This window comes from Eublepharis macularius, chromosome 6 (assembly GCF_028583425.1).
Source record: "Eublepharis macularius isolate TG4126 chromosome 6, MPM_Emac_v1.0, whole genome shotgun sequence".
Lineage (NCBI taxonomy): Eukaryota > Metazoa > Chordata > Lepidosauria > Squamata > Eublepharidae > Eublepharis > Eublepharis macularius.
The window spans coordinates 45720844-45747747 of NC_072795.1; the positions used below are offsets into that span (position 1 = coordinate 45720844).

General features: G+C 44.0%; 1 protein-coding gene across 1 annotated transcript in view; it reads right to left on the minus strand.

The window, feature by feature from the left end:
• Nucleotides 1-26904, minus strand: part of SGPP2 (sphingosine-1-phosphate phosphatase 2) — a 53901-nt gene that overhangs the window by 22439 nt on the left and 4558 nt on the right. The window contains exon 3 of the mRNA XM_054982132.1: nt 21315-21473. Within this exon, the coding sequence (XP_054838107.1) occupies nt 21315-21473 (159 nt within the window). The remainder of the gene's footprint in view (nt 1-21314; nt 21474-26904) is intronic.

Sequence of the window (26904 nt, forward strand, 5' to 3'; positions counted from 1 at the left end):
GAGAGAGAGAGGGAGAGAGAGAGAGAGAGAGAGAGAGAGAGAGAGAGAGAGAGAGAGAGAGAAAATAGGGAACAAGAAGTATAGGGGGGGTAGAAGGAAAAGAAAGAACAAAAAAAAAGAAGTTACATATCTATTACATAATCAAAAAGAGTCCAGTAGCACCGTTAAGACTAACCAACTTTATCGTAGCATAAGCTTTCAAGAATCACAGTTCTCTTCATCAGATGCATCTGACGAAGAGAACTGTGATTTTCAAAATCTTAATGGAATCAGCCAAAGATAACTGTATCCCATCAAAAGCAGGGGGCGCTACATTCTCCAGAACCTCAGTTTTAACAAGCTGTACACATCTTTTTACTCCAGCCACTTGCTCTAAACACTTCACTCATATTGAGTAATCGGCCATGTCAATGGCCACTGAAAAATGTAACAGTAAAAGAGAAACACAGACTTTGTATTTATACAGAGATCATCCAGTTGTTGCTGTCATAGCCATCTGTTTCATCTATGAAAACTTTTAAGTTGCTTTGCTTCCAAACTCTCAATCACATTCCCCAGAAAAAGTTTAATACTAGTCTGTAACTAGCCATGTTTTTTAAAAAATCAACAGTAGGGTTTTTTTTCAATCAAGATATAAGAGCTGTCTCATTTAACTACCTGAGAAAAGCCTCTTGAGAAAGCTTTTTGTTAATGATATTTATCACTTACTCACTGCCTCTATGTGTGCTTTTACCAGCCAAGATGACCAGGGATCAAGGTTCCAAGACGAGAACCACGACTGTCCTATTGACACTGCTCATTGATATCAAATCAAAGCAAGTCACAAATGGACCACATCTCTACATCTTGATCCTTTGCACCCAGGTCAGAACAGATCTGATTTATGAGCAAAAAACTGCACAAGAGATGTTATAGCTGATAGTTAATTCCTGTATATCTTGGGACTCAGTGTTAAATAGCTGAACACCCTAATTAATGATGCTATACAACAATAGAAAAGTAACTATTCTGTGCTGCTGTCATTACTGCCATCTGATAAGCTTTCAGATGAGCTCTGTGACATGTTCTGTCAAACTCAACTGGTGTTTTATACAGATGGTGTTCTAACAGCCTTTCTATGCTTTTCAACTCACCAAGCTGCACGTTAAACAGTCAGGCAGAAAGAAGAAGACACAGAGAAACATTAATCTACCACCCTTAAAATATTCTTATCCCATACTTCCTTTAGTGCACCAACAGAGTCACTATTCATGACTTAAAATCTCCCAGAGTATTCTGGAATCCAACAAAATCCATTAGTCTCCGGTGGCAAACCATCTTAGTCCACCAGCAACTCCTCTAATAAAGAAGTACAGAGTGACCTGTGGCTGCAATATGCAATGGTCTGACCATGGCACAGATATTCACCAGAACACAAACTTCCAGCTCAATGCAGCCGATCAAATCCAGCATATGTCCTTTTTTTTGTTGTATCCTGGGACCATAACCACTTGAATCAAACCCATTTAGCCATGGAGACTTTGAAATCCTAGAGACCTTGGCACAGATGGTGGGATCCACCAGTATCATCTAAGGAGTCTCCAACATCAAACCCAAGAACACCTCAGCCTGCTCAAGCAGGGGTCTCGATGATGAGCTGGGCAGATAGTACACCAGTAGGATGTCTTTTTGGAGCCCAACACAAGTAACATATAATCAGTGCTGGATGTGGTCTGCATTAGGAATATGATAGAAGAGAAAGACTCATGGAAGATCAAGGCAATTGCTGCCCCTCTCAAGACCTCCAGTTTCTGGACTACAAAACTTACAGGCAATATTAGTGATAAACATATATATCACTGTCTTCCATCCATGTCTCTAACATGTCAGATCTATTTTATCTTGTAACATAAAACAAGGTAAGCAAGAAACTTTTCTTTTTTACTGATCATACATCATACATCATCATGAAGTAGAGGAAACACAGTATACCTTTTCTTAAAATAGGGTGGAGATTAGATGAAGAGCAAGCCCAAAACTTCTCCCCCACACACCACATCTTCCTACTGCAGCATAGCAATATCCCCTTAGCTTTTATCCATATTCCAGAACTGTATATGAGGCCCACACACAGAACCCATAGCAAACCATCATGTACCAAAACCAGGCATTGTGCCAAAGGCTGGGTCCCCACACTGGAGAAAAATGCCAGAAGGAAGTTTTGAGACAGAAAAATTATAGGGTCATCTGAGCAGGTATTTTTTGTTGGTGTACATCAGACAAAACTCTAAGGCTAAGAGCTCTTTGGCTCACACCAGAAGTTTGACCTTTAGCAACCTTAGGGCCGAAATAGTACTTATTCTCTCAATGTATGTGATGGAATGTGATGTCACCTGTACAATAATAAGCTAAGAATAGAATGTACTACTATGCTATTATAATGAACTAATGATACAACACCATTGCAAACTCAAATACTCGGCAGCATCCTTGAGCAAAGGTATTTCAGATCATGCTGAATTGACCTAAGAAAAGATCTGTGCTATTGCTTCACATTAGGGTTGCTTCATATTAGGGTTGCCAACAATCTGAATTTTAAAAAAGCCCTGCCCCTTTAACAGAGGTTTATGGGGATGTGATGTTCCACATGACAATTATGACCTCTTCCAGCTGCCCATTTGCAGACATTAAGCCACTGCTTTCTCCCACACCATTTTCTTGACCTGAAACAGCCCCAGAGGTAGTTATTTGCACTGTGGGGGAAGCTACTAAGTTGCAAGCATTCACTGCACATAGTATGCCCCATGGGCTGTTTCAAGTTGGCAAAAAGCCATGGGAGGAAGCAGGAGCGCTTCCTCCCTCATACCATGTCCTGAATTGGGTCCCTTGTAGTGCTTCCAAATTGAGTTTCCCTTTGGGAACTTGCAGCTAGTGTAGGGCTGTAAAACCCAATTCTGATCATGTGGTATATAATGTATCATTTTAGTCAAGTGTTCATATAAGTGCCTACTTTTAAATATCAAAACCCGTTCTGCCTTTTTGTTCTCTGGTCTTCTTAAAGAAAGAAAGCTATAGCAGTTTCAAATTGCCTTCCACCAACTTCTTTTTAGATAGAATATTTACAAAAATCTATGAAGTTATAAAGAACTGGAGACACAGCAGCATCATGCCAAGCAAGCCATTACCTTTTGGCAAGGATCTACAAGCCACTTCCCCTGGAACAGCCTCACTCATGCAGCAGGGAAATCCACTGATCTATTTGAGGAATACCCTGAAATTAGGGCATGTGGCCTAAGGATCGCAGGCTTGGCCTTTAACGCCTGCTAGAACTGCTTGCTTCAAAAGTGCTCCAACTCCTTTGATGACCATGGAAAATATGCTGCACTATAGTGTCTATAGTAATTTGGAGACTACTTGGGTCACAAGGTCAAGATCACAGCAAAGGCTAAGTCCTTACATCTGCAGATTTTGGGGAAGCAGACGTTTTTGTGAATGCTCTTCTGTTAACATTTTCCTCACACTTTACCCATACTTTCACAATGTGTTTCACTTAGGGGGGGGGGGAGGTCCTTCTTGTTCATAAGAAAACTTCACAGCACTTGAAGTCATTGGCATCATGTCTATAAAGTGTGAAAAACAGGCTTGTTAGAATTTTATGTAACTGTCAGTGACATCAGAGATGATTCACTTCCATTATATAAAGTCACAAGGCTGCATTTGTTTCTAGGGGCTCTTGCAGTTGTCTAGGTGGGAATCCAGAAATGATAATATTCCTGAATTGGCATACAAGGGGGTTGTACTTTTTTCCCCATATACAAAGCATTTTATTTTGTTACACAAATCCATTTACAGCTGGCATTCTAATTCTCCCTCCCATACATCTTAACTTTGGTTTTCTGCCAGGCTTTACTTAAGGGTATTTTCACATCTTCAACCCTGCAGACTAACTGCAAAGTTCTTTAAGCAACTGGAAGGGAAAAGTACATTTTTAATTTAAGTGATCAGTATATAGACATTTGTTAAAGCAGCTTTATCTGTGTCTTCATGTCCAGTAAAAGCTGCCATTCAACTTCTCAAAGCAATAAGTAAGCAGCAAGAAACAATACTTCTTAGCAAATGAATAATGATTTCAAAATGCTTCCCATACAGTATTTCTTTGTGAGCTCAGAAATAACCCTGAATTACAGGTCAATATTTGCATCCCCATATCATTGATGGATGGGAGGCAATGTGACCATAAATTACTTAAGGCAGCTGTGACAGACTGCACATTTGAAAAAGCCTTGAAGAGTTGTACACACTGCTGCAGGACAATTAAGAGTTAATCCCTCAAGGATTCAGAGAGCTGTTGAGTGACAGGTTACTCCAAGGGATCTGATTGGGTAGCACCAGATGAACAGAGGAGAGTCTCTTTTCAGTACTAGCAGAGTGGAATCCAGTGTGAAGAGTTGAGGGACAGAGTCCTAACAGAGAGAGCAGTTTTAACACCAACAGGAAAACTGGAGAAAGTTGATAAGGAGGTTTAGGAAGTCAGCGCAGACTCCTGAACAGGCCAAAAAAGAGGATAGATCTTCTAAGGAGAGGAGATTTTCCCCACTCAGTCAAACAGGGAGGTAGCTCTGGAGAGGTTCCTGGTTGTGTGTGGTTGAAATCTGCCTGTGGAATCTTCAGATTCAGTTAACAACTGAAGGAAAGTACTGATGTTTGAAAAGAAGGGGATTTGGGATCTTAGAAAGTGCATACCAGAATTCCTAACTCTAAAAATGACAAAGAATACTAAAATACAGTATATTAGAGCATTTGGGGAAAATCAAAGGAAGAAAAGCACATAAGCATTTAAGTATCTGTGGAAAGCATAAGAACTGAAACCTATGCTGATTTTACCTCAAAGATATATTTCTTGAATTACCTCATAAATTTTCAGTCACTGATTTCACCTGACCTTTCCCTTCCAAAATAAAAAAACTAGTTAGTTATTTTTGAATTTTAAAAATGCCTTTGGTGCCATTTCTGCTGTTTAAGGATGACAGAATGTCATAGCTGCCTACTGAATCCATATCAAAGATGTGGTTTGGGACGTCCTGATTTGGAGCTCAGCCTTTTTCAGTGCAATCCCAAGCAGTGTTACACCAGTCTAAGCCCACTGAAATCAATGGGATTAGGCTGGAGTAACTCTGTTTAGGATTGCACTGTTTGTCACTTTACTACACCAGTGTACAGAGGAAAGAGGAGGAATCAATCATACAGATAATGCAGAAAACCAAGGAAGTCAGACTGAATTATGTCCCAAGGCCTTATGCTTACCTTCTCTGCAAGCATAACAAAAATTTCCACTTCTTAAAAATATATATATCAAAATGTTTGAGCATCACTTAATGTTACCAAATAATTAAAGGGAAAAATTTTTATTGATGGTATTTCACTCTAGTTAGACTAGCCAAAATCTCTGATGAATGTGATTAGTGCAGGAAATGCAGCAGTGCAAAAGGAACTTTGCTGCATTTGTGTGTGGGACATAAAGTAGTGGGACATAAAGTGTGTGTGGGACATAAAGTGTGTGGGACATAAAGTAGTCCAGAGTTTCTGGAGCTTTTTTTCACCAAAAAAAGTTGTGAACACTGTTGGGGTCGGAAAACTTTTATTACTTCTGTTTGCCAACTACGTCCCCATTCTCTTATTGTCTGAATAATAAATCAAGGCTTCAAACTTGGTGAACTTAGAAGCAGAAAAGGTTTATTAGGAGAAGCTCTCAAATAAGCCCAATGCACACACTCTTACAGCAGGGCGCATGTCAACAAACAGGCTGAACCGACATTTCTTCCTTCACACAGGTATGATGCAAGTAAACAACAATTGCTTACAGCACAGAGGATTATTACAAGAATATATAAACAATAAGGGAATGTCTCATGATATTCAGAACATGATAGATAGACAGGTCAAAATTATGTTTCCTTTCAGGTCATGTAACAAACTATTGGAAAGACTCTGTGGTTATCTCTATATTGCTAAGGAAGATCATACCTAAGGCTGAGAACAGGGCAAGAAGGAAACATGTGTAGCCTTTATTTGTTCTCAGAGTGCAAACTGACTGTACACAGCAAGGCCTTTGTGTTATTACAACCCAAATATAGGATGGAATGAGGGGTGATAAGCACATAGGGAGAAAAGCTCTTTAGTCAATTTAGACCACACATATAGAAAACAATAGAGCACCCCAAAATTCCCCAACAAACACAAGTGAGGGACTCACAAGGTCTTGTGGAGAGCATCTCATTTTCCCCTCCTCCACCATGTCCTCTTTCCTTTCCCTACCATCCACAGCCATCCCTTGTTCCTGCTTCCTTCTCTCCTTTCCTCACACAATTCTCTGCCCCCTATAGAGTGCCCCCTATAGAGTGGCCAGGCTAGGATTGCCAGGTCCACTTATTCTCCTCTGGCACTCACCTGTGGGACAACCTCACTTGTGCGCACTCCCAACACAGCACATTGATGTCACTTCCATGAGTAACATCATTATGCAGGCTGCAGGAGTGCTCCTGCGCTTTGCTCCCCCATTTGTGGCCCAAACTGGCCTGGCATAAAGTGCAGAAGCACTCCAGCGACCTGCATGATGACGCTTGAAGCGCACTCTGGGAGGCCCATTCCTGCTCTTTTCCCCGTCAGAGAAAATACAAACCCTACCGTGAATAGACCCAGAACTTTAAAGTGCACCATGCAAAACTCAATAATTACACAAATTTTATATATTATAGTTTCCAATTTCCAACAATGCAAAATGCTCACAATAAATAACAATTAACAGAAATCAATAATTATAACAATTGGTTCACATCCTATAGAAAGCAGTATTCCATAATAAATAACCATGATATAGGCACCACTTCAAAGCAACTGGCAAAAGATTAGGAGTCCAAAGAGTCTTAAATAATTATGCAATGCTTGATTAAAAAGTCTCTCTTTTTGTCCTTTTCCAAGGATAATTCCAAGCAGAGGAAGAATTCCTATGTGGTGCCCAACTCCCAGGTAGGAGCAGACACTGGAGGACCCCCAAATCTCACCGAGGAAGAGTTCCCAAGCTGTGAAGAAGCGCTCAACAGGGTGCCAGCTATTCTCCTGTTTCAGATGGACTTTTTCAAGAGCGTCCCCAAGCAGCAGTATTCTCTAACTCCATAATAGGATCCCAGATACCACCCTGGTAACCTCCTCCGACTCAGTATCTGGGATCCTCTGCCTTTGTTCCTTTCTCCCCACCAGCCAGGTGAGAGGTGACATGGGGTGGAGGCTGGGGGCAGGGGATCCTCCACTCCCACTGGAGGGGCTTGCAATCCTATACCAGCCCTTTACCTTGAAAGCGGGGGATGGGGAAGAAGAACCTGGTTCATGCTTTTTGCATGAGCATGCTCTGGAGACCCTCTGGTGACCTCACTTTCAGTGTAAAACAGGAAGCAAGGGCCTCTCTTTGAGGTCAAATCAGCTCCACTGGTGCTGGCTGATCCAGGCCCAGTTACATGATGAGCACCTGGAAGGGGTACTTCACTTCCCCTGTATGCACTTCCACATGCTATTTCCTCTTTCCCTCCTCCTGGCAGCCTCCATAGCCTTACCTTTCCCTACATCCTTCTCTCCTTCAAACCCACTAAATAACTTACCTTTTATCTGCCCTCCATCTTTATCTATATTTCTTCATTTACTTCATTTATATACCACTTTTCTACACAAATTAGCTTACATCATTCTCCTTGCCTCCATACTGTACTCACAAAATCCCCGAGAGTGTATGTGTGACTGGATTAGTCATCCAGTGAGCTTCCACAGCAGAGTGGTGATTCGAATCTGGGTCACCCAGATCCTACTTTGAAACTCTAACCACTACACTACAGTAGCCTTTGTGGGGGGGTAGGGGGTGGCTGCTGTTGAACAGTAGCAAGCATCCAGGCCTGGGTGAGTCATGCAAATCATGTGGTATCAAGTCACCTAGTGGTTGCTTCTGAGCCTGGCCCAAATGAGTCCTCTCTCAAAGACCAAAACAGACTTGGAAAGGGCCCTGCCCCCTCCCCTGCCTTCTACTGACAGCAACCAAGTCTGAAATACTGGCAAAACTGTCATGGTTGCCTAGCAACAGCCACTGAAAGCATCTGGTTAAAGCTACAGGCATTCCTTTTACCATTTTGGGATTCCCATAACACACTCCATGCATTTTTTTAGGTTTCAGGATTTTCTGCAAACCTGGGGCGTTTTGGGGGGGTGTAGGAAGCTCAGTCTCCTCCATTCATGGCTCTACTCTCTGGATGCAAGTATCCTCAGATCAGGGCCACTGGGCTATTAGTATATAAAAGTATAGGTTACACTTTCAAGGTCTCTAGTGATATTTATTAGGTGAAATACCATCTAGAACAAAAAAGCATGCTGTTTTAGTGAAGTTGCTACCTGGAATGGGCCTCCTTGTGAGTATGAGTGGGGAATTAACAGCAAGGAAGATGGCAGTGCAAGAAAGGTAGCAAGCAGGAAATCTCCACCAATTTCTACCAGGTCCCCTCCCCAAGTTAGCAAACAAGGCTGGTGCTTTTAAGGTCAAAGAATGATTTTATTTAAAGAGGAAAAACTAACATACACACAAGAAGTTAATTGAAAATGGTTGATACACACACACGCACAGAGAGAGAGAGAGTCCTAGGAAGCTAGCCAGAAGTTTGAATGGGGGGGGGAGTATATTTACCAATCAGAGGAGCAGCGTGGTTCATGGAGGAAGACAGCTTCAAACGCCAGTGTTCTCGGCCAGGAGAGAGGGAAAGACTTAGGGAAGCAACCCTAAGGGACCAGCACTTGGACTCAGGAAGTATGCATGATTTGAATGAGGCCAGGGCCCTAACTTTATAGGTAAAATGTGCCCTGAGGTGGGAGAGCCCACCTAGCCATTAGAAAAACAGGGTTTCTCACCTGTAACTGTTGATCGTCGAGTCTCTTCTGTGCAGACACACATTGGGACTGCGCAGGCGCAGGCCAGCCGCGGAAAAGATTTTTCTAGCTCTAAGAGATGTGAGGGGGACGTTCGGATCCACCGCGCATGCGCGCCGGTGTTCCCGCCAATTTTGAATGCATATATATCCGAACGTCCCCGGCATTCCCTCAGTTCACCTGAGCCGCCGGAGAAACAATGGAAGAAACCAAGCACTCACAGCGGGGCAGGCGGGAGGGAATGTGTGTCTGCACAGAAGAGACTCGACGATCAACAGTTACAGGTGAGAAACCCTGTTTATCGTCTTCGTCCTTCTGTGCAGCCCCACATTGGGAGAGTAACTAGCATCTCACCAATGGGGGCGGGTGTGAGTGTCTACTTGAACAAGGACTGCAGGACAGCTGTGCCCACAGCCGAGTCACGTCGTGCATGCACATCCACAGAATAGTGCTTGATGAAAGTGTCTGCAGTGGACCATGTCGCAGCTTGGCAGACGTCCCGGAGCGGCACTCCTCGTAGGAAGGCAGCAGAAGCAGCTTGCGCTCGAGTGGAATGAGCGGTAACCAACAAGGGACACTGGACTCCAGCATGCTGATAGCAAAGTTTAATCGTAGACACAATCCAGCGAGAGATGGACTGGGCAGAAGCAGGTGAGCCCTTGCGAGGGCCAGAGTAACACACAAACAGGGCAGGAGACTTCCTGAAACATTTGGTGCGGTGCAAATAAAACAATAAAGCACGCTTTACATCCAATGTGTGTAGTGCTCGTTCCCCTGGGGATGAAGGTGTTGGAAAAAAGGAAGGGAGGAACACCTTTTGCTGTAGGTGAAACCTTGAGACTACCTTGGGCAGAAACTCCATGCTAGTGTGGAGCATGACAGTACCAGGGAAAAACTGCAGGAAGGGAGGGTCACACCGCAGGGCAGACAGCTCCCCAACACGCCTAGAGGACGTGATTGCCACCAGGAAAGCCACCTTCTGAGTGAGCAAAGGCAGGGGACAAGAAGATAGAGGCTCAAAGGGCTGGAGCATCAGCTGGGAGAGAACCAGGGAGAGACTCCATTGTGGAATGGGATGGGCCCTAGGAGGGAAGGTCTTGAACAGGCCCTTCAGGAACTGCTTGGAAAGCCAGTGAGTAAAAACTGTCTTCCCATCAATCTGCTCATGGAAGGCAGAGATTGCAGCCATGTGGACCTTAATACTGGAAAACGCAAGGCCCTGGGAGCAGAGATCCAGGAGGTAGTCCAGGATGACAGGGAGCGGGCAACTAAAGGGAGAAACCCCCTTTGGGGCCAACCACCGGGAAAAACGTGACCACTTCCTCTGGTAGGACAACCTGGTGGACGGTTTCCGGGCATTCAAGATCACCCCAAGCACCCCAGAAGAGAGGTTCATTCCCGGTTGCCCAGAAGCCAGGCAGCCAGATTCAGTACAGCCACATCGTGATGCCACACCCCGTCCCTGGTTAAGAGGTCCGGGGCGTGAGGCAGGGGGAGGCATCGCCCCTGGGACAGGGAGAGCAAAAGGGGGAACCAATCCTGGCGAGGCCACCGAGGGGCAACGAGGATACAGCGGGTTCGGTAGGCCCTGACCCTGGAAAGAACCTTGTACAGGAGCGGAAAGGGCGGGAAGGCATAAAAGAGCCCTGGGGACCAAGGTATTTGGAAGGCATCCCCTAGGGAGTGGCGGCCAATGCCGGCCCGGGAGCAGAACAGCGGGGCCTGTTTGTTGCGGGCAGTGGCGAAGAGGTCGACCAACGGCGTGCCCCATGTGCGGAAAACCTGGTCGAGGTAAACCCTGTTTAGGGACCACTCGTGCTGAGGCAGAAACACCCTGCTCAGCGCATCCGCCGAGGTGTTGAGATCCCCGGCAATGTGCACGGCTCTGGGAAGGACGTTGTTGACCATGGCCCAATTCCATAGAGTTGTTGCCTCCTTGCAGAGCTTGAGCGAGACCGTCCCTCCCTGCTTGTTGAGGTAGTAGCAGGCCGTGGTATTGTCCGACAGGACCTGAACCCTCCTGTTCCGAATGGCATCTGCAAAAGAAGCGAGGGAGTAACGGATCGCCCTAAGCTCAAGAAGGTTGATATGCATGGATGCCTCAGATGGGGACCAGATGCCCTGAGCCGAAAGCTGTCCACAGCGCCCCCCCCATCCCAAGTTGGAGGCATCGGTATAAACCGTGACCTCGGCTAGGAAGGGGCCGAAAGGACAACCTTCAGACAGGTTCCCAGGGACAGTCCACCAGGCCAGAGAGCGCAGCACCACCCTGGGGATGGAAAACCTCTGGTGCTGACCCATGGTGAGGGGGTTGTACCTCCGGACAAACCAGTTTTGCAGAGGCCTCATACGCAGGCGCGCAAAGAAAACCACCCCTGTGGTGGAGGCCATAAGGCCCAACAGAGTCTGAACCAAAAGGGCAGTCTGATACCGGCAATGCATAAAATGCCGGGCCAAAGCGGAAAGCCTGGCCAACCGGTCAGGGGGCAGGTAGGCTCTACCCAGCAGGGAATTGAAATGGACCCCAATAAACCTAATGGCCATGCCTGGGGTCAGGATAGACTTATCCCCATTAACCACCAAGCCCAGCCTAGCCAGCACGGACAAAGTGAGGGCAATATGGGCCTGGAGAGAGTCAGGCGAGGGTCCCACCAGGAGCCAGTCATCCAAGTACGGGTAGATAAAGCAACCCTGGGACCGCAGGTATGCCACTACGGTGGCCATGCACTTTGTGAAGACTCTGGGTGCAGAGGCTAGCCCGAAGGGCAACACTGTATATTCATACACAGAATCCCCATACACAAACCGCAGGTATTTCCTGTGGCCCTCAAATATAGAAATGTGGAAGTAGGCATCCTTCAGGTCTAGAATGGCCAGCCAGACGCCCACTTCCAGGAGTTCCATGACTCGCGCCAGGGTCAGCATGCGAAACTTCTCAGCCTTCAAATAACCATTGAGGCCTCGAAGGTCTAAGATGGGCCGGGAACCTCCACCCTTTTTATCCACAAGGAAGTATCTGGAGTAAAATCCCCATGGGGAAGTAGAGACATTGACCACCCGGACAGCACCTTTGGTAACCAACTCCATAACATTATTGTGTAACACAACATCACAACATGGAGAACAACGGGGAGGGAGAGAGAGAGGGGGTGCATCCGTAAACATTAACTTGTAACCATGGGCCACAATGGACAGGACCCAAGCGTCAGAAGTAACACGTTGCCAACAGGGCAAAAAAGGTCGAAGCCTGTCCAGAAACTGGGCAGCAGAGGAAGCACCCTCGGAGGCCAACGGGGGAGCGTTCAGGCGCAGTCAGAAGACCGAGGGCTTCTGCGCCGAGGTCGAAGGCTTGGGCGAAGAGGGCTGTTGCCTGCCCTTGGACCGGCCGGAGCGCCTGGAAGGGTGACGCTGCTGGGCAGAGTAGGATCGGTGACCGTAGGACTGGCCCGAGAAGAAGCGCCCTTGACGCTGCTGGTAAGGCTGGTAAGGGGTCTGGTAGGATCGGAACCGACCATAGCGATACCTCGGACCCGACGACTGGGCTGAGGGGGCGACCCCGAGGGACTTGGCCGTCTGCTGATTCTTCTTCATCAGGGAGAGGGACTCATCCGTCTTCTCCGAGAAGAGCTGGGGCCCCTCGAACGGGAAGTCCTCCACCTTCGCCTTCTTCTCTGGAGGCAGGGCCGTGGACCGGAGCCAGGCGTGCCGACGCAGGACCACCGAAGTTGCCATCGCTCGCGCTGCAGAGTCGGCGGCGTCCTTGCCAGCTGTCATTTGCTGTTTTGACAGCTTCACGGCCTCGGCTTGGAGGGCCTTAACCAGGTGGCGGCGATCCTCCGGGAGGTCGGAGAGGTAAGAAGACAGCCTCTTCCACAGGAATAGATTATAGGATCCCATTATGGCCTGGAAGTTGGCAATACGGAATCCCAGAGACGCGGATGAGTAGAGTTTCCTGCCCACGCCATCCAGCTTCCTGCCTTCCCGGTCCGCCGGGGCCGACGAGGAACCGGAACGGAACCGAGCCTGACCCTCCTCAGCCACGATCGACGAGGGTTTCGGGTGATTGAAGAGGTACGGGCAATCATCTTGCTTTAAACGGTAGTACCGTTCCACCTTCTTTGCCGTCGCGGACAGGGACGCCGGCGCCTGCCAGAGCGCGAGAGCGTTATCAACAAAATCCTCCACAGGGGGAAACGCCACCGACGCGGGGGACCCGGAATACAGCGCCTCCAGCAGCTTACTCTTGGGCTTGGAGGTCGTGGAGGAGACGTCTATCTCCAGCGCGGCGGCCATCCGCACCATTTGTTCGGAGAATAGCCTGTAATCGTCATTCGGGGACGATGAGCGGGGCCCACCCACGGTGTCATCCGGGGAAGGATCCGAGGCCGCGTCTGAAGAGCACTCCGACGGTGACGCCAGACCTTCATCATCCTCGGAATCCGAAAACTCCGGCGAGGTTTGCGTCGGAACCGAAGACCGGTGAGCGGTCGGGGCCGACGGATAAGTTGCAGGAACCGGCGGTCGCAGAGGTAAGCCCGGAGGTGGAGGAGCGGGTGCTGGGAGCCCGACTGGCTGAGCCGGAACGGAGACCATCGGAACCGACGGATGTTGCAGGAAGGGCAGCGACTGCTGGAACCACGCCACAAAATCCTGCCAGGAGGTCATGTTCCCAACCCCCGCGACCGGCTGGCAAGGGGGCAGAGGAGCAGGCACCGGGGCAGGCCAGCGAAGAGGCATCGGAACCGACGAGGTAGACGGCAGTGGAACGGAGGCCTCTGAAGGCGCCGGGGCGGACGGCAGGGAGCGCTCAAAAGATTGGAACGGATCCGGGAAAGGCGGAAACGGCACAAATTCCTCGGGAACCGACGGAGGAGGCGTGCAAGGAGGCGACGGGGTGTGGAGACTCACCACATCGTCGGGTACCAGGACTGGTTCGGCCGGAGAACCAGGCAGCACAGTCGGAGCTGGGGACAATGCACGGTCCTTGGCCCTCGACTTCGCCTTGGCCTTCTTGGACGGGGGCTCCGAAACAGCCTCCCGAACCGAAGGCTTGGAGGAGGACTTCGGCTTGGGCGCGGAACGCTTCTTGGCCTTCCGGCTCGAAGGACGATCCCCGGAACCGGAATCAGGACGGGCCTCCGGAACGGGTTGCCCCGTCGGTTCCGAGGGGAGCGGCTCTGGCGACTTACGAGACGGCGCCGGTGACGGAGCGGCGGAGCGCGGCCTATCTCCCGAAGAGCCTGACGGCTTGGGGGGGAGAAGGTTGGCATCCCACAAGAAGGCACGGAGCCTGGCCTTCCGATCACTCCTTGCCTTCGGAGTGAAGGACATACAAATGGAGCAGCGCTCGACAACATGCCCCTCGCCCAGGCAGATGAGGCAGAGCTCATGGCCGTCCGAATGGGTCATCTTAGTGCCGCATTTATGACACTTTTTAAACAAAGATGTCTGCGACATAGTGAACGGTATCTCCCGACAGATGACAAGGGGAAAATACCGACCAGCAGAAGAAACGATCCAAAACTCCGAAGAGACGCTTGAAACGAACGCTAGACAATAAGAACCTTTTCGACGGCGGCGAAAAAGGAACTGAGGGAATGCCGGGGACGTTCGGATATATATGCATTCAAAATTGGCGGGAACACCGGCGCGCATGCGCGGTGGATCCGAACGTCCCCCTCACATCTCTTAGAGCTAGAAAAATCTTTTCCGCGGCTGGCCTGCGCCTGCGCAGTCCCAATGTGGGGCTGCACAGAAGGACGAAGACGATCTAAGGTTCCAATGGTCGGTTCCTGGGTTTGACAAAAGGTTTGATTACCTTGATTGGTAGCTGCCGGGTGTGTGAAAGCAAATGCAAAACATGTTCTAGCACTGTACAACAGGGATAGTTTGTTAGTGAATTCCACCAGAGCTAAGTTGATGGATTTAGGTAGGGACTGTACTTTTCCAGGAACAACTGTATATACTTATGAATGTCATTTGATTAGCTCCTCAATCATGAACAGGAGATCTCCTCACGAAGGAAGGAAAGGAATGTGTTAAGTGGGGATGACTCTGTGAGACCTTTGTTGCACTAGATTCCTTGGGGGCTGGCGGGACTGTAAATCCAATCACCTCTTAATCACTCTGCATTCCTGTACAGCATTCCATTCATGCCATGTTCTCCCGGGCGGGACTCAACAACTGTTGGAGGCTCTCTGGTGGCAATACAATGGCCATTTTAAATCCAGAGGCCTGGTGATATTTTAATATCACAAGCAACCGTATTAAAATGGCTATTAAAATGGCGGAGGCCAGGCTGATCACTTACAAAGTATGTTTCAGTTGCCAGTGACAATGGATAAGATTACAACTTATAAATAGATGTTGTTAGGAAATCTTGGGCATATGAGAAATTTGCAAGAACTTTGTCACATTTTATAAAATTTTGGAATCAACATAATCCATCTAGCATGGTAGAGAAGATATTAAAGTGTGTTTAGGGTACCTAATAATGACTTGAATTTTGTGATTTTCTATTGAGTTCCAGACATGGAACCCCCCAGTGCAATGTCACTTTCCCCATGCCCCTTCCTGCCCCCTCAAATCCCAGCTCTTGCCAGCAGGGGCCTGTCAACCCTACACATGAAGGACAAGAGGACCTGTCCATATACTAATCAGCCCTGTTTTACTAATAAGCATACATTCCATGTGTGTAGAAAAGAATACTCTTTCCCTCATACTGCAAAATTATTCCCATTTATTTTATTTGCAAAATTTATACCCCAACTTTTTGCATGAATCAGGGCCACCAAGGCAGCTAGCTGGTAAAATAAGCGTTATAAAGACATCTCGTAGAAACCATTAAAACCAAACAAAAATCATTAACAAAGCTAAAACACACACCAAAAACATAATACAGGGCAGGAAGGAGCAATCACGGAGGGAACGCAAGACTAAACAAAATACATCTTCACCTACTGGTACAAGATGACAACTGAAGTGAAACAGGAAAAAAACAAGAGTTTCGCGTTTTGTCACTGATAATTGACATGTTGAATAATAATCCATAATGTTCTGCAGCTCAAACACTGGTTGTTATGTGCTGCTTTCTAATTAAGGGCTCACAGGTGGTCTCAAAATAAGTAATATATGCACAGAAACACCACACACAATTGCTTCTGCACTGACCTAAATCTGTGCATGTTTCACAATTGGATCCTTGGCAACTGTTCACTTTTATCATGTCCCCATCTCTGAAGTATCTCTAAACAGCCCTTTTCCTGCCATTCCCTTTGCATACTGGTTATTCTGGTGTCCCACTAAACCCTCCGATATACCTGCATGGGGCCTGGTACAGTTTCCCTGGTTGACCATTGGATAAGTCTGTCCCTTTCCCCTTGAGCTGACTCTGATCCTCTCACAGTCAGATGGCAGCTCCTGGGAATTCCAGATCCTGATTTGCATTGGGACCATGCTGTCAGAGTAGGAGGAGCTTCACCTTTCTTCTATGCACTGTTTTCCCAATGTGAAATGGCCCAGGGGGCATTTTTTGCCCCACTGGAGGTTGAATATGGAGCTTGCTTTCTCCAATGTCACATTACTATGACAACAAGAAAGACATCTAGTGAATTTTTACCTTGTATGCATAGCAATTAAAACATAAGAGCAGGAACTAGGGATAGTTGGGGGAAAGTCAAATGAACACTGATGGCAACAAACAGGGACTGAGAAGTCTCTTTGGGGGAAAAGTTCCAGAGTTTGGTGGCATGAACAAGTAGGCTCTCTCCTGTGTTGCGCAATTTCAGAAAGCAGGGGCACCTGAACCAGGGCCTCAGAAGAAAACTGCAGTGGTTGGGTAGATTTGGAAAGGACTAGGCAGTCCTTCAGGGATGTTGGCCCCAAGCCGTATAGAGCTTTAATGGTCACCAGCACCTTCAACTGTGCCCAGAAAGAGATTGGTAGCCACTGTAGATGGGCCACTGGAGTGATATGGTCCTTATGACCCACTCCAGTCAACATCATGGCTGCAGCATTCTGCACCTACTGATATTTCCAAACACTTTTCAAGGACAGCCCCACCTAAAGCTAGAAGCAGAAAGCCTGAGATTTTTAATATAATAGCTAGACAGACATTCGCTTTTGGCAACATCCTGTCAAGTTTCAACAGATGTATGCAACATCCTGTCAAGTTTCAACAGATGCATGCTACAGTAGCATAGTACAGTATCCAACAATCATGAAAAAGCAAGTGAACTTCATATGAACTCTCAAGGCACCATGGTCTTCAGGGAGAAATAAATAGTTCATGGCACCATAAATCCTTAGTTTGATTACTAAATAACAGGATGCCTGGTCAATGGCTATAAGTTTACATTAGACGCTCCCCTGGCAAAGTCCACATCATTCAGGCAGAACCATTCAATATCTTTGCTGCAGGTGTCATATAAGAGGTAGCCATGCACCCAAGCATTTGTAGAGCTTTAAAAATAATGCTTTTCAAGTTCTCTGAACAATATAGAATTGTAACAGTAAAAAGCTGACTCCCAAACAGATAATCAAGCAGCAAATGGGGCCAACCACCACAAAGGGGGGAGGGGACATACCAGAGAGAAGAATTTTGTTGTGGCATCAAAACTCTGGAACTCTCAATCCAAGGAGATTTCTAACCCTAACCCCTTCTGACACCTTCTTCTGCCTTCTACCAGTAGGTGAAGACTGTTTTGTTTTATTCAGCATAGCCTCAGCAATCTCTCCTTCATGCCTGTGTTTTAATTGTTTTAAATATTTTAATTGTTTTTCTCTTTGCAAGTTTTTGAAGCTCTGGTTCTAATTGTTTTATTGATGTGTCTGTCAATTTTAATGGTTTTGTAACAAGATTTTAGTATGCGTGTTTTAATTTGTTAGTCGCCTTGGAGGCCTTTATGAGAGCAGAAAGGTAGGATATAAATTTTGTTCAGTAAATGAGAAAGTAAAACGTTAAGTAAAGCTTGTTAGGTGGCCTTTGGCAAGCCATTCTTGTAATAGAAGGATACTAATACTGACCTATCTAACAGGGCTGTTCTAAGGATTGCAGCAAGAAAGGAGTGTGAAGAGTACTGCTGGAGGAGACTAAAACCCCATCTAGTCCACCCTCTTTCATAAGTGGCTGAACAGATACCTGCAGGACATCCAACAGCAGGGCACAAAGGCGACAGCCCTCCTGCATTGTTGGCCCCCACAAGCACCTGCTATGCACAGGTAAACACAAAGGTTCCATTTAGCCAACATGGCTGATAAAACAGCTGACAGACATATCCTTAAAGCTGCCTTTCGGAAATCCATCTAATATTTTAAAATGGCATTACGATACACATTTATAGAGTACTTTCAAAAGTGTCTGTGGCTTTCCAAATTCCAGCCACTCTACTCTACATCAAAAACCTTGCAGCATCTTAAAAATAAGGCGTTGACTTTTCCTGATTAGGTAGGAAGACAGACAGACCTGGATGGGCAGGCAGTTTCAAGAGATGAACAATAAGAGATACAGAACAAATTAGCTTCTTTATATCTGTGTTGCTCAATGAAGATCTGCAGGCTTCTTTTAAGATTATATTCCACCAGTAGCTCTAGTTGATGACATCACAGTCCCAGGTGGAAATCTGTGCTTCTGTACATCTCTGTTCCCCTATACCCCCCAAACAGTAGTCTTATGTGGAAATGCCCCTTAACACTGCTAAATGGAGGACCGGGAGTTCAGAAGATAGCTTCTCTTACTCCTCTTCATTAGGAACAAATTTCATTGAATACAGCTTTATGCAACATTTTGTGGAATGCCTCTCCTTGTAAATGCACAAGTAAGAAACATTTGAATTAAACAAGAAGAAAATCCTTTCACCACAGACCCCAACCATCAGCTGGGAAGAAGCAGATGAAATGGAGTTTTTAATGATAGTGTGTCACATAGAAGACATCTATATCCTGGGAGTAGGGCATATTGGGAGACACATAGTAAATTCTCAAAAGAGTAGCACTTTCTAATTTTTACCCTGGAAAACAAGAGTAGAATTTGTATTATGAGATGCCAGAGAAACAGACAGCACCAACATGTCCCAATAATATGTAAAATAGAATATAAACAAGCAACCTACATAAATTTTGTAAATTATAGCATCCCTATAATTGTCAAACAGAGAAAGAGAGACAAAAAAATCTTATTTCCTCTCATACTGGCTTTGGCTACTTATGTTTCAGGATGGTAAACAAAGTATCTAACTCTTTATCATTTGACAATTCCAAACTTAGCTCCTAGCTTTGAAACCTTGTATTTCAATACGAGCAGAACCACAAGTGACAAAAGGCACAGATTGGACACTTGTCAGCTTCCCTCATGTTTTGATGGGAAATGTAGGTAGCTTGGCGGAATGTTGGACAAGTGACAGTTGAAAAGTCCATTGGACAGCAGTCAGAGAGCCAAGCTGCGAGACCAGGATGCCTACATTTCCCATCAAAACTTGAGGGAAGCTGACAAGTGTCCAATCTGTGCCTTTTGTCACTTGTGGTTCTGCTCTACATTTTAAATATTTCCAGCCCACTAAACATAGAAAGATTACTTAGAAAGAATTACCACCATTTTTCCTAGAGAAACTCTTATGGACCCAGCATTGTTATCCTAAAGTAATTTGTCAGGAAAAATGTGTTTCCAGGCCTGCTCTCGCGAAAATCTTCTAATTATCTGTGAATGGGGGGAAAGTTTGCAACACTAAAACACATAAAGAATTCCGCCCCCCTCCCCAATCTGACAAAAGGAGCTTTGCCTCTTGAAAGGTCATATCCTAGAAACCTTGGTAGTTTTTAAGGTACTACTGGACTTAAATCTTGGTCTTCTACTGTAGACCACATGGGTGCCCACCAGAACCGCCCCCCCAAGTTACCGTCACTCACTAAATTAGTCCTTCTCAGTAATGTCCTGTTCACTCCAGCAGAGGTCATTACAACACACACACACACTTAACAGAACATTAACCTGACAATTGATAGGATTTTCAAATATAGGTACGAATGTGCATTTATTCTTGTGCTTCACAAGTAAAACAAACTTCACTACCACCATTCCTCTTTGTTTCTGGTCAGTCACTCTGGATTGCTGATGTTTAATTTTTAAGAAATAACAGGGCTAAAACTCCCAGTGATGGGAAATCAGTATAGCGAACAAGAGAACTAAAACTGGCAAAACTATATTTTAACTTCAAGTTCAGACAAACATCCACGTGTGCAGATATAAATACTTTCAGTCATTAAGGTGGTACAGTCCTCCCATTTCAGTTTTCACACTGAAAACTGGGTAGAGATAGATGGTAGAAGCTTGAGTAGAGGTAGAAGAAAATCATTTCACAGAGGTGCCTGTTTCATATAAGGTTGTTTTCCAAACCAGCGTCTCACTTGAACAATTAAGCTGTCCATGAGTTCTGTACTCCCGTGTCTTTGACACAATGCAGTGGGGGAAAGCGATGCCTAGAAGCAGTCTTCCCAAGATTAAACAGGAATCTAGTAGCACCTTAAAGACTGACAAACGTATTCCAGCATAATCCTTCTTGATTCACAAGTCACTTCAGATGCTTGCAGTACATATCCATACATTTATGCTTAAAGCAATGAACATAAAGGTTTGTTAGAGACGAGTCAGTACAAAGCAAGATCCAATCCAAAGAGTAACCTGTCTACTCAGGATGGGTGAGCTGATACACAGGCAAACTAGGATTCACATAATCAAAAAGAGTCCAGTAGCACCTTTAAGACTAACCAATTTTATTTTATTGTAGCATAAGCTTTCGAGAATCAAGTTCTCTTCATCAGATGCCTGATCCGAACTGGTCAAATACAGAAGAGGAGGGGAGGGGAAAGAACAGGACATATATCACAAGAATGTAAACATCTCCTTTTGGTGTGGAGTCCAGTTCGGATCAGGCATCTGATGAAGAGAACTTGATTCTCGAAAGCTTATGCTACAATAAAATAAAATTGGTTAGTCTTAAAGGTGCTACTGGACTCTTTTTGATTTTGCTACTACAGACAAACACGGCTAACTCCTCTGGATCTAGGATTCACATAAAATCAGATACATCTGAGGAAAGTACAGGATAAAATTTGATGGCCATATCCAATTAGAAAAGTACAGAGGCTTATAGAAAGAAGAGGCTCAGACTTTCCCCCACACTTTTCCCCAACCTGAAAAAGTCTCGGAGAGCAACTATTTGGGGAAGCTAGCCGGCAGCCATATACTTTTAAGAAAAAACAGTCCTGCCCTTTCTTCTAGAAATGCAAAAGATTATACAGAGCTTGAATTACAAGCAGAAACCTAGAAGAATATGTTAAAATAACTAGTCAATAAGCAGAGTAATAATCACATCAATACTTACAGACCACACAATTATAAGCCTTCTAGCAACGTATGGGTTAACGGTCCAGTAAATGAATGGGAGGAACGTAATGTAGAAAACTTCTTGGCCCATTGCTGCTGAAATCCTGAACAGGTAATAGTAGAAGTAATTCTTTACAACATATTCCTGTGGATGGTCCTAGGAGAGAAAATTTTGTATTAGTACCTTTAGATTTTTTTTAAAAAAACTTCTGGTACATTCAAAATAAACTGTTTCAATATCATCTAGAGCTCCATAAACTATTTTATTATGCAACAGGGTTTGAGTCTAGTGGCACCTTACAGACCACTGTAAGGTGCCACTTTTCACAGTGTAAACCTTCAAGTCACAGCTCCCTTCTTTAGACATGAGTAGAAATGGAGATCCCTGAGCCTTTATATCCCAGCTAAAAGTGGGTGAGGTGTTACAAGGGAGGGCATCAGGATGTAAAGGTGCAATGCAGCTTGATTAGAAGCAAGAGGTGTAGCAAAGGAAGATATCAGGATGTAAAGTACAATGCAACTTGATTAGAGCAGAAATTCGCATCTTTAGTGAGGTAAGAATCCTAAATCTCTATTGTTCTGAATTTGTGAACAAAATCCATTTTAGCAATCTCACATTATAATCTCCTCTTCTAGGTCAGCCACTTCTAGGTCAGAAAAGGAATGTCCTGGAAGATTAAAATGTTCTCCCACTGGTTTCTGAGTGTTGTGATTTCTAATGTCAGATTTGTCTCCATTCCTTTGTGTAGGGACACTCTGACCAGAAGCTCACCTCAGATGCAACAGAGGAGAAAGCAAAGTTCGCCTGGCAAAATTGTTAGTGTCAAAGTTCACAGCATGCCTCATTTCTGTACATTGTACTTAAGATACAAGGCTTTGAAAGACAAGTGAAATGTAAAGAAGCTTTGTTGAACAACTAAATCAATCCAAACTGAATGCAGACTGTATCGTATGTGATAATTTGAATCATGGAATAATCTTAGAGCACTCAAATTGCTTGTTCATCATTGTGTATTGCACTGAGTTCCTACCACCACTGCATTTTTATCCTGCTCTTTCAGTCAATGACTTGGATCCTACAGTTAATCCCCAACCTAAAAATGCTCATATAAGAAAAATAAACAAAGGAAGTGATTTCTGTGAGCAGAGCAAGACTTCCTTACCTCTCCTTGCTGCTGCAGCCCAAAATGTCCCCTAAAATGCTGCTCCTAAGGGGACAGAGAATCTAATCTAATGAAAACCAAGGTGAAAAGTACTTCTTGGACATCAAATTGACTTCTTGTTTTTATTCTTGTTGCTATTAAGCTGCTCTTCTTCTTTGATGTCTAAAGCTTGCTTAATTTGAACTATAAGCAAAAGTGCTTTGATACATTATTATGAGGCCATTCAACAGTAAAGTAAATATGTAAAGGATGGATCTCTTTGGGTGGAAATACACGTTACTACCAGCGCAATCCTAAGCAGAGTTACTCCAGTCTAAACCCATTGATTTAATTGGGCTTAGACTGGCGTAACTCTTTTTAGGATTGTACTGCAAGTACCTAGGAATGCTCGAGTGAATCTCATTTCACATTTTCCTGCTCACACAGTCACATTTTAATTTGCTTTGCATAATTCGTGTTCCTTAACTACTAAAAATCCACAAATCATCTCATGCAGAAAGTAAATAAGGGGTTTCCAATTAACTAGAAAGGTAGACAATGTTTTATCTCTGATCACAGCTGTTAGCCATCTTCGCTAACTCTGTCATTTTTCACAATTCAGTCATTCATTGAAGGCAATACTGTACTTTTCCTTTTTTGTGCATATAAAAGCCTAGCACCATTTTCATATATAGAAAGAGGATACCATGTTTATTTTCCGTTTGTCCATTAGTCCCAACAAAAAGGCTTCTGGTATAAATTGTATATTGATCTTCAAAATTTTCTGCATTATCATATGAGTTTTTGACCAAATTTTTTTTGCTTGAGGACAAGTCTATCAAAGGTGATAAAATGTTCTTTCATGCTGCTCCCATTTCCAACATTTGTTTGACATACCTTTACTCATTTTGCTAATTTATCAGAAGACATATACCACCAATACATCCTTTTATAAAAGTTTTATTTAAGTGTGGAACACAAGTGAATTTGAGCCCCTTTACCCACATCTTTTCCCACTGGTCCATTTGTATATTATAACCAAAATTTTCATCCCATTTTGCCATACAATCTTTCACACATTCTTCTTCTGTTTCATATTTCAACAAAAGTTTGTACATTTTGGAAATAACATGTTCATCATTTGTACAAAGCTCTTTTTCAAACTCTTTCTTTTCGTAGTCAAAGCCCCATAATTTTTTAACTTATTTAAACCTTTCTAGTCCTTGTGCATAGAAAAACCACTGACGTTTATAACCTTTAGCTGTTAGATCTTTCCTTGTCTTCAATTTACAATCTCCTTGTGAGAACGCTAATAGATCTCCATAAATCAACCATCCCTGTTTAGTTGTCAATTGAAATGCACATCTTGACACTTTCTCACATCTTAAAGAAATGCAAATTGGCAAGTCAAAGGAGTCTACAGTACTTGTTCTCACAGCAAAAACAGAGCTGAATTGGGTGGTCTGCCCTCTGGAATAACTTGCAGATGCAATTACACAAAGGGAGCTCCCATGAAAGCGGCATTCACGTGCGCCAAGCAAGAACAGTATACATGTAAATTGAGGACTACATATAAAATCCTGCACTTGAGCATCCCCAGGTAATTTGCAGCGTGTACTTCCACTCTTTGAGTCAGCTCTAAGGGGGGACTGGGGGTTGGGAACATCAAACAAAATGTGCTACAACACTCCGTCCTGAGTAGAAGGAACTGGATGAGCAAGGTTCAAGTTCCATTGATGGAGCGCTCATTCCAGAAAGGGAGGGGAATCATAATGATCTAACGCACAAGATATGACATGGCCAAAAGAACCAGCTAGTTTGAAAAATATATGCAAGTCAATCTGCACAAAATAAATATAACATATATAAAGAAATATAGCTAAACATTATCCAAAATACTATAACTGTTTTTTATTTTACTTACAAAAGTCCACTAAATGCATAAAGTTCAAGCAAAAGACCAGACACATATCAGCAACAAAGTCATTATCATTGATCTATGTGGTCAAATAAATGTTGACAACAATAGAATACAAATTTAAAATATCCACTAAATACATTATCGGTTAACAACTGACAGAAATCTTTCAGGATACATCACACTCCTATTAAAACGTCCACAGGCCAAACCAAAAGTTAGCAAACAAAAATCATTAAAACCATGGTTGTGTCAACAGTCATCAATTAACACATCTTAAATAAAGGTAGGCACTCTAGGCATTGCCAAAAAAAGTACTGTAAAGAAAAATTTCATAGAACAACAAATTTTCATTCAAGAGCCTATAAGCCCCACAACCTTCTGTTAAAATGGAATGACACAATCACAGCCTATCTTAAGAGATGTTGCGTGTTCAAGATTCCTGCAACTAACCCCTTTTATTTCAAATTGTTTTGCCTTCAGGTATTCAGTGGCTCTGTCCTCAAGTTAATCCATGTTTTAATCACCTCAGCACTATAGTTCACAATTTAGTGGTCCGAATGTTGGACTAAGACCCGAGAGACCCAGTTTCAATCTCCGCTGAGCCACAACATGAACCTCCTGAGGGTCATCTTGGGCCAGTCACTTCCTCTCAGGCTAATCTACATTACAGGGTTGTTGGAGGTAAAGTGAAGGAATGGAAGACCATGTACAACACCCTTCACTCTCTAGAAGAAAGGTAAGGAAAAAATAGAAAAGTTTTAGAATCTGGACATCAGAAAGAACCATTATTTAGAAACGGATGCAGACTTCATGTCAGTGCCTAGCAGTATTCTTGGGTTAAAAAGATTCCCTTACCTACCCGATCTTAAATAATCAGTATAGTGATAATAGTAAAGCAGAGTTATATGTGAGTACAAAATCTAGTTGGTCTATTCTTGTACATCATCTTACATGTGTTAAGAAACCCAAGGCTGGGCCTGAACATGATAATGTGCATTAAACCAGTCCCTTGATCCATTACAAGAATTTATATGAGGTTACCTGATAAATTATATTTTACTGAGAGATAGAGATATCCTTATTCTTCACAAGGAAGAACAACAGGCAATGCTCTGTATTAACAAAAATGATGGTAGAAAATAAAGGACTGAACAAGCAGAGTTTTTGGTAAATTGGTTATTGTTTTTCTGAAGAGGCTCCAGACATAAGCACTATTCCATCACTAGTACTAATTAAAATTGTGTGTTTTCATCTCAGAGGCTGATGGAGAATTATCTACAATTATGATGCACATGAGTACTATGCTTTTCAGATGCAGCAGCAAAGAACCAAGGATAATATATTATATCTGACAGGCAGTAACTAAACTTTGGAAAGATTTCATAATTGTTCAGCAAAAGTCTGGGCATGCACTTCAAAGACTGAATAAAGATACTAGTAATTGCTACTTGCAATTTTAATTTCAGTGTATACACCTCAACTGACAAAACAGCAATAATTAATTACTTTTCTTCTAAAGAGTTCAAGGTGGCAGAGATGGGGTTCTATTTTATTTCCTTTGCTTCAAATACAAGTTCTACAACGGAGTTGCAGGTACCTTTCGTGGCACAAGTCTTCCAAATGGAATGCGCAGCATATACATCAAACAGTCTGTTCAGAGATTGCAGTTCTAGACAATTGACATTTCTAAACTCACAATTCTTGTCCTCGTAAAGAGAGGTTTCATGGAAGTTAGATGCTAAATATATGAGCCTATCCTTCTAAATAAGGGCATGCTTTCCCTACTGAAGAAACATGATGTCTCTAATACTTGATGAAGTACATTTAATAATGCACCATCTTAGCCGTTTACAAACTGCTTTCAACCAAGCCTAATTACAGATGGAGAAGGAGCTCTAATTATGTCAACAGCAGAAATAAGAAAACATGAATTAGTGAAAAAATAAGTAACAATTTAAAGCTAAGCATCTGTATGCTTTGAATTAGATATAAAGTTGTGTTAGCTGCAATGACAGAAACCCATAAGCCACTTGAATTCTTTCTGAACATTTTGCAAACTAAGGTAGCAGAACTCTGGACTGCTTCATTTCAGACTAAAAACAGGGGAGTGGCAAATGAGACAATTATCTGTGAATCCTCTCCCACATAAAAGACAACAATCTTATAATCTTATAAAATAAAACAATAAGAAGCAATGTTTACTAAAACATTAAGAAGTAATGTTTACGGTGCAAAATTGATTTGAGCTTATCACTCACTGCTTCTTTATGGGAGAAATTCTTATTAAAAAGTGTGACCTGTTCGGGTTGAAGTGCTTACCTCCACAGGCAATTCAATCATAAAGTACAGTATTTTCAGGCCCTGTAGTACTTTAGACTGCAGATTGCAGAGGGTCTCATAGTTCAACACTCACATATGAAAACAAATTCCCTGCAAGTATATGAGGGAGAAAGCTATCCTAGAATGAGTAACTGGGAAACAATCCTCAGCTCAAAATGCAATAAATGAGAGAACCGCCATTGAGC